This window comes from Orycteropus afer, unplaced genomic scaffold (genome assembly GCF_000298275.1).
Source record: "Orycteropus afer afer isolate SDZICR_OR568_19922 unplaced genomic scaffold, OryAfe1.0 scaffold00390, whole genome shotgun sequence".
Lineage (NCBI taxonomy): Eukaryota > Metazoa > Chordata > Mammalia > Tubulidentata > Orycteropodidae > Orycteropus > Orycteropus afer.
Genome location: NW_006921977.1, coordinates 1985340 through 1993852, shown reverse-complemented (window position 1 = coordinate 1993852; position 8513 = coordinate 1985340). Strand labels below are relative to the sequence as shown.

At 37.8% G+C, this 8513-nt stretch overlaps 1 protein-coding gene across 1 annotated transcript in view; it reads right to left on the bottom strand.

Moving 5' to 3' along the window:
- CDH18 (cadherin 18) overlaps window positions 1-8513 on the bottom strand; it is a 707490-nt gene that overhangs the window by 516898 nt on the left and 182079 nt on the right. The window contains exon 2 of the mRNA XM_042782611.1: window positions 3536-3830. Coding sequence (XP_042638545.1) covers window positions 3536-3830 — 295 coding nt within the window. The remainder of the gene's footprint in view (window positions 1-3535; window positions 3831-8513) is intronic.

The following is an 8513-nucleotide window of genomic DNA, read 5'->3' as shown; positions in this document are numbered from 1 at the left end:
GATGCATCCTTAGGCTTTAGGACCTATTCCAGGATTTACCTAAGTTTGCTTTTTATTACACTAAACCTAACTGGCACTCATTAAGTCTATTAAAAATGCAAATTCCTTTTACCTCAAGGAAAAAAAAAAAGATACATATTGCTCTTGTCCTCCATCTGTTCTTTTTCCTATTATTAACACTATAGGTGCCCTGAATATACCCTCCACATTTTTCCCCCACACAATTTCCATCTTTTTATGGTTTTGCTTGGCAATTTCTAGGTATTTCTTCCTTTTCATTATTTTTTCAAGTCCCCGGACAGTAATCTTGATCTTATCAGTGACCCATTCATGCCTTCAATTGCTGTCTTGATTTGTTGTTGTTTATGTGTTTGTTAAAAATATGGTTTGCACTTACAGAAAATCTCAGAGATGTCTTCAAAACTCCTCGAGTGCTTTTGTTATGAACACTCCAATAGGTTCCCTTTCTCAGTAATGGCTGTTCTGCCTGATTTCCTCCCTCTGGTACTGTGCCCCTATGGTTACAGCTGCTTTGTTTATGCTTTGGGGGGCTTTCATTGAGCTCCTAGAAGTAGATTAATGGAGGCAGTCTCATAAATGACGGAGTCATGGAGCTCACTGACTTTGTAAGACAGAAGGGCATTGCCGTATTGACAATCCCATGACCAGGCAGCAGGTCTTCTGCTCTATGATTTCACACAGTCTCTCTCCTGACTGGACTTAAAGGTACTGAGACCTTCAGTTTCTCCTTACTTCCTGGAGACCAAGGACCCTGAGCCTTTTCTGTCCCTCTACTCGGGCTCCCCTAATCCTGAAGCCCTGGGAAAAGCATCTGATTTTTTTTCACTAAGAATCTGGCCAAGAAGGAGATCTGAGACTCCATTGCCAACCTGCTCTCCCAGTAGACACCATTTGCCTAGCTCAAGAAAATTAAAATATACAGAGGGGGGGAAGAAAGAAATTACTATCCTCTACAAACAATTTTATATACATATCCAAATCATCAGTGTGTGTGTATTAGTGACTATAACAACCCAAGGTTGGGCAATCTACTTCCCTAGTGATACTGCCTCAGAAACCCAAGGAGGGGTCTCTATGAGTCGGGTTCAACTCAACGGCACATAATAACAACACCAGTTTTGGCTTCTGGAGTATTGTTGTAACAGAAATACAACAGATGGATGGCTTGAACAAACAGGAGTTTACTCTATTACCCTTCTGGGGGCCAGAAGTCCAAGTTCAAAATGCCAAACTCAAGGGACTGGGTGGAAACCCCTCGACTTTGGGCTTTAGCTCTGCCTCTTGCTCCTAGCCCACTGGAGATAGAGGGGTCTCTTAACTCAGGCAGCTGCTGGCTGCTGAAGCTGACAAGCCCAAGGTCAATGAGTAGAATAGCACAGTCTCAATATTAGCACACAATATGGAAGGCCACTAGTTCAAGTCCAGAGACAGTCCCAAGATTAGCAGGAAACATGGCAGGCTACTAAATGAAGACTCGGCTACATGTAGGGTCCAAGTGTGCCAAAAAGATGCAGAGATCTTTCTCAAAGCTTCTCCTTACATATTGGAAGCATACCACCTCCCAAAAGCAGCTACTCAGCTGCTACTCAACACCATGGAGTTGATTGCCAGTCTCATAATGGGGAATAAATACAACCAGTTGTCACACAAAATAACTACAACCAGCCACTCAAAACCAGTCCCAGCCCAACAGACACATAGCCTTAGCTACCATAGTGACTAAAATATCATGCTTCTTAAAGGAAAAGTTCAGCAAAAAACAACAACAACAACAAAAAGGAAGATCCACAAAAAGAAGGCCTGACACAGTGGCTGCAACAATGGGCTCGGACATAACAACATTTGTGAGGATGGCACAGGACCAAGTAACATTTCATTCTATTGTAAATAGGGTTGTTACGACTCAGAACTGACTTGACTACACCTAACAACAATACAACAACCTTAGTTTGAAATATTACTCAGATTGCCCAGTAGGAGTCCCTGGGTGATGTCAATGGTTAATGGGCACAGCTGCTAACTCAAAAGTTGGAGGCTCAAATCCACCCAGGGCCACCTCAAAAGAAAGCCCAGAACAAAGCAATTGATTTCCAAAAACTCAGGCAACGAAACCACAGGGAGCACGGCTCTACACGGATATGCATTTGGTTGCCATGACACCAAATCAACTCCATGACCATTTGTTGTTGTTGCTGTTGTTGTTTACATGCAGTAAAATTAATTATGCAAAATCTTAAAGAATAAGTATTCTCTTCTAAGTCCAAGTAGAGAGTCATACCAAGAGCGTCAACAAATTAATATCGTAACTTAACTCTCTTTCAATATATTTGGAAAATTCATCATACGAGATAAATAATAAATAAATAAATAAATAAGCTAGGTCACAGAAATCTGAGAGGTGAAAAACCCCAAAACATCAGAGGACTAGAGACATGCAAATAGCCCAGAATAATTTCTTCTTGGGTATGTAGTAGACTAAGGAGCCCTGGTGGTGCAAAGGTAAAGTGCTTGGATGGTAACCCCAAAGTTGTAGGTTCAAACCCACCCAGTGGCTCCATGGAAGAAAGACCTGGATATCTTCTCCCATAAAGATTCCAGCCAAGAACACACTGTGCAATGGTTCTACTCTGTCACAAGGGGTTGGTATGAGTCAAAAATCTACTGGATGGAACCTACAACAGCAGTGACAGTGCATACTAGACACACAAATTAGGAGAGAGTATTCAAATACTGGGGAGCTCTGGTGGCGTAGTGTCTAAGGCATCTGGCCACTAACCAGAAGGCTAGCAGTTCAAACCCACCAGCTGCTCTCCAGAAGGTAGGTTGGGCAATCTACTTCTGTAGTGATACCACCTTGGAAATCCAAGGAGGGGTCACTATAAGTCAGACCTGACTCCTCAGCAGTGGGTTTGGTTTCTGATTTTTATTCAAATACCCTGGGTATGTTTGCACAAAATGGTATTAATAGTACATTGTGGGGTTGTTAAAAGTTTTAAAATAATGAGTTATGTAAAATGCTTAGTGGTATCTGAAAAAATGTTTATAGATTAATGTACTTATCACTTCTACTACTGATGCTATTAACTGGTCATAAACTAAAAACTTATGTAGGTATGTAGATAAAATTTCTAAGCATTAGATTTTCTATCTTCTTCTATGCAAATTTTCTCTTTCAATGTCTTTGAATGTTCTTAACAATATAAACAAAGGGTTTAAATGGTCAAAGAACCAAACCAATTAAACAAAAATTGCAGGTGTTTTTCAACTTATTATATGTTAGATCAAATTGTTTGTTACCTTCACTTAAATGTACTGAAATAATTTCAATTAGTATGAGAGGAGCTACACTTAATATTCTTTAACAGTTTTATGCCACAGAAAAATTTTTAAAACATTTTGAAACATCTCCAGATTTCTTAAAAAGAAAAAAAAAATGTTAAGAACTTATTTTCAAAGGATTTATTTGAATTTTCAAACTAAGTTAGTTGCTCAGGCATAAAATGATTGATCTTACCCATATCTGACATTTCAGGCACAGTAACAATGTATGGTCCATCTGTGAATTTGGGGGCATTATCATTGATGTCTTGCACTTTGATGATGAATTCAGATTCAGGTTCAAGTGGCTTGTTTGTTCGTCTGTCAATAGCCTGAGCGTGGAGCACATAGTGAGTCTTCTGCTCTCTGTCTAGGCTTTTCGTTGAATGGATGTCACCTGTGGTATCGTCAATGATAAATATAGTCCCAGCACCTTCTCCAGTAAGGATGTACTTGACAGACCCATCACCTTTGTCAGAATTGGAGTGCAGCTGTAAAATATACATGGGATAAATTAGTATGCAACTATGTCCCAGCCTCATATTGTATGCTCTGAAGATTCCATATCTATAATTTAATACTAAGTTGATTTTGATTTTCCCTCTCTCTATGATTCTCTGGTGGTGTGGTGTAATGCTTAAGACATTTGACTGCTAACCAAAAGGTTGGTGGTTCAAATCCATCAGCAACTCCACAGAAGGAAGACTGGGCAATCTACTTTCATAAAGAATTACTGCCTCGGAAACTCAAAGGGGGTCACTACAAGTCAGAATCATCTCGATGGCAGTGAGTTTGTTTTTGGCTAGGTATGATCTGCACATTACATCAATTGTTTATTTTCCTACAGACTTTCTATACTTCATACTAACATATACACTTTTTATTGCGTTTTAAGAGACCTACTTATTTTTTTTAAAATAAATCAATAAAATAATATTCATTTAAAGAGAAACAATAATCCCAATTGTCACTGTATTGAATTGACATTTCACTGAATACAATAAATTTGGGAAAACAAATTCCTAGTAGGTCACTGTTTTCTTTTCTTCTAAACTCCCCCCGCCCCCACACACACATATATATTCTACTTAAACCTAAAGACTAGAAAAAAAAAAAAAAAAAAGGTAGGAAAATTGAGATTCAAATTTACCATTACAATTGAAATATAACAGTCACATGTTTGTTATAGAGATGCTAACTTTATCACTGGACAAAAGCAATGGAATATTTTCTAGTGTTATTGCTTCCACTTTGAAGAAAAAACAGCAGAGGTAGAATATTGTCTTTCTTTAGGTATTACGAAATTTTAACTCAGATTTGAGATACTTATTGCCATTGGTCTACTCTGACTCAACGTGACCATATGGGGTAGATTTCCTATAGCTGTAACCCTTCAGGGGAAGCAGACTGCAACATGGTTTTTCCACGGAGCTGGTGGAGGTTTCTATCTGCTAACTTTTCAGGTAACATCCAAGCACTTTAACCACTGTGCCTCCAGGGCTCTTTACATTTTAAATAATAGCAAAATATTTAGTCAATAAGTGGGATCTAATATGTATTAATTAAGATATACCATTACACTTTCAATTATTAAATCACAATTATCAAATTATATTACAAAAGTAAAATTTGGGAGAGGAGAAGAAAGGTCTTCAAGTAGAAAGATAATACATAGTTCATATTAAAATTTTATTATAAGTTTTTAACATCAAAATTTAGTTAGACACTTTTGTGAGTGCTACTGCTGTATATCCAACTAGGTATATAATGTTATTTTCTGAAATCACAAATGCATATTTGAAGAATGGCTTCTCCCAAGAGATCTGAGCAGTTATCCTTCATAGAGAACCTTTTTGTTCACATAACCTCCACTACTCACCTTTTGCTCATTTCTGATACTTGGAAACATTGAAAAAATATAACCTTGTTCACACAGCATTTCGGATCCCCTGCTATAGTAAGCTGCAATTTTTCAAGGTTTATTAAAGTCTCTGAAGTCTTAGAAGACATTTGAAAAAAAGAGAAAAATACAATCTAAAAGTTCTCTCAATGTCGTCAAGTCGGATTTGACTCTTGGCGACCCCTCGTCGGGTTTCCCAGGTGGTATCTTTATGGAAGTAGATTGCCAAACCTTGCTTCTGAGGACTGGCTGTGGGGTTTGAACCTCCAGCCTTCTGGTTAGCAGTCAAATGCCTTAGGCACTATAAAAGCAAGTTATCCGTAAGTGATAGTACATCAGATATAATTTTATTTCTCATTTGAAAAATATATAAGACAAAACAGGTGCAAAAACATGATGTGAACTACTTAGCAAATTTCAACAAATTATATCACTGAAAAATATATTTGCTGTTTTTATAAAAAGGAGTAAAGTGTAATATCAGAATATGTAAAACAGCTCCCAAGGATTCATGCTTCATTTGTAAATTAACTACTAGAAGAGGGATATGGGGGAATTACGAGAAGATCACATGCATGCACGAAAACGCATTTATGTCTTTCTTCATGTCTCCTGAGATATCATTTTATTACCTAGAAGGAAACATCAGTCATTTAATGAAGCAGACACTTACAGGATATCAGTGTTGCTGTTAGGTGCCGTTGCGTTGGCTTTGACTCACAGCGACCCTGGGTACAACAGAACAAAACTGGTCCTGCACCATCCTCACAATAATTCTTATGCTTGAGCCCTTTGTTGTAGTCACTCTGTCAATCCATCTTCTTGATGGTCCTTTCCGGCTGACTTTCTACTTTCCCAAGCATGATATCTTTCTCCATGGACTGTTCCATTCTCACAACATGACTAAATAGGTGAGATGATGTCTGACCATTCTTGTTTCAAAGGAGCATTCCAGCTCACTTCTTGTGGGATAATTTAGTTCTCTCTTCTGGAAGTCCATGGTATTTTCAGTATTTTTCTCCAACACTCATAATTCAAATGCATCAACATTTCCAAGGTTGCCCTTACTCATTGTCCATGCATGTGAGATTACTAAAAATACCATGACATGGCTTAGGACCACCGTAGTCTTCAAAGTCACATGGTTGCTCTTCAACACTTTTAAGAGGGTTTGTTTATTTATTTATTTAGCTGATTTGCCCGATGCAATACAACATTTAATTTCTTGACTGTTGCTCCCATGGGTGTTGATTGTGGATCCAAGTAAAATGAAATCTTTGACACCTTCAATCATTTCTCCCTTTTTTTGTGATGTTGCTTATTGGTCTAGTTGTGAGGATTTCTGTTTCCTAAATTGAGGTATAATTCATACTGAAGACTGTAGTCTTTGATCTTCATAAGTAAGTGCTTCAAGTCTTCTTCACTTTCAGCATGGATAGTTGTGTGATCTGCATATTGCAGGTTGTTAATGAGTCTTCCTTCAATATTCATGCCACATTCTTCTGCATAAAGTTTAGCTTCTGGGATTATTGGCTCAGCATACAGATTGAATAAGTATGGTGAGAGGATGCAACTCTGACACACACCCTTCCTTATTTTAAACCATTTAGTATCCCCTTGCTCTGTTTGAACAACAATTTCTCGGTGTTTTTATAGGTTCTTCATGAGTACAACTTGTTATACAAGTTCCCCATCCATGTACTGCTACAACTGTTTTTGAATTATCTTCAGTCATATTTTACTTTAGTGTGGTAGTGTGTTAGACTGGGTTCTCTAGAGAAGGAAAACAAGTATAGTTTAGAGAGAGAGGAAGAGAGAAATTTATCTTAGGAAAATGGCTCACACACTTATAGAAGCTGGCAAGTCCCAAGTTCTTGGATGAAACATCAAGCTGGAGGCTTTTCCTGACTCACACATCTATAGGAGCTGACAAGCTCAAGGTTGGCAGGCAATAAGTATACCAGCTATTGACTCCAACGAATGACGAATTTAAGATCACCAGGCCGAACGGTGGGTTGTTCACTCGCAGACAGTTGTAGGCAGCATAGCAGGATTCCAATCTGCAAAAGAGTGTCTCTTTTTCCCAGGATGCCCATAAATATACTGGAAGTAGGCCACACCCCTAGGGAAACTCCCTTTCAATGTATTGGCTGCTCAAAACATATACATCTAATCTCATCATTGAAATAACCCACATCACAACTGCTTAAACCACTGAGAATTGTGGTCTAGCCAACTTGACACACAGCTCCAAGTATCACAGGTAGTAATGGTATTGTTTGGTAATTTTCACATTCAATTGGATCACCTTACTTGGGAATGAGTACAAATATAGATAGTTTCCAGTTAGTTGGCCAGGTAGCTGTCTTCCAAATTTCTTACTGTAAATGAGTAAGTGTCTCCAGTACTGTATCCATTTGTTGAAACATCTCAATGGGTATTTCAGCAGCATACAGGTTGAATAAGCATGGTAAAATATCCAAACTTGAAAGACATCCTTACTGATTTTAAATCGCATAGTGTCCCCTTGTTCTGTTCAAATGACTGCCTCTTGGTCTATGTACATATTCCACATGAGCCCAATTAAGTGTTCTGGAATTCCCATTATTCACAATGTTATCCATAATTTGTTATGATCCACCCAGTTGAAAGCATTTGCATAGTTAATAAAACACAGGTAAACATCATTATGGTATTTTTTTGCTTTTAGCTAAGATCCATCTGATAGGAGCAATGATATCCATTCTTCCTTGATCTCTTCTGAATCCATCTTGAATATCTAGAATTTCCCTGTCAATATACTGATGCACCAATTTTGAATTATCTTCAGCAAAATTTTACTTGAGTGTGGTAGTAATGGTACTGTTTGATCATTTTCACATTCTTTTGGATCACCCTTCTTTGGAATAGACACAAAGTTATTAATTGAATCAATTGATTCTTTAATGAGAAAAGTTACCTAACTTTTCAATTATTTCAGAGAAATTAATTTAATTTATTCATACATTAAAGGTTTTTATTAAAGAGATTTAATTTTATTTAAAGGGGAATGGACTGATTTATGTGTTCTAGCACTAGATATGTAAGATAAACAATAAAGTTGTCAATCTAAAGCATCTATTACATAAAATTACACTCACAATTGCTAACCAGAAGACTGGTGGTTCAAATCCACCAGCCATTCCTCGGAAGGAAGGTTGGGCAATCTACTTTCATAGTGACACTGCCTCAGAAACCCAAGGAGGGGTAGCTATGAGTCAGATCTGACTTGGTG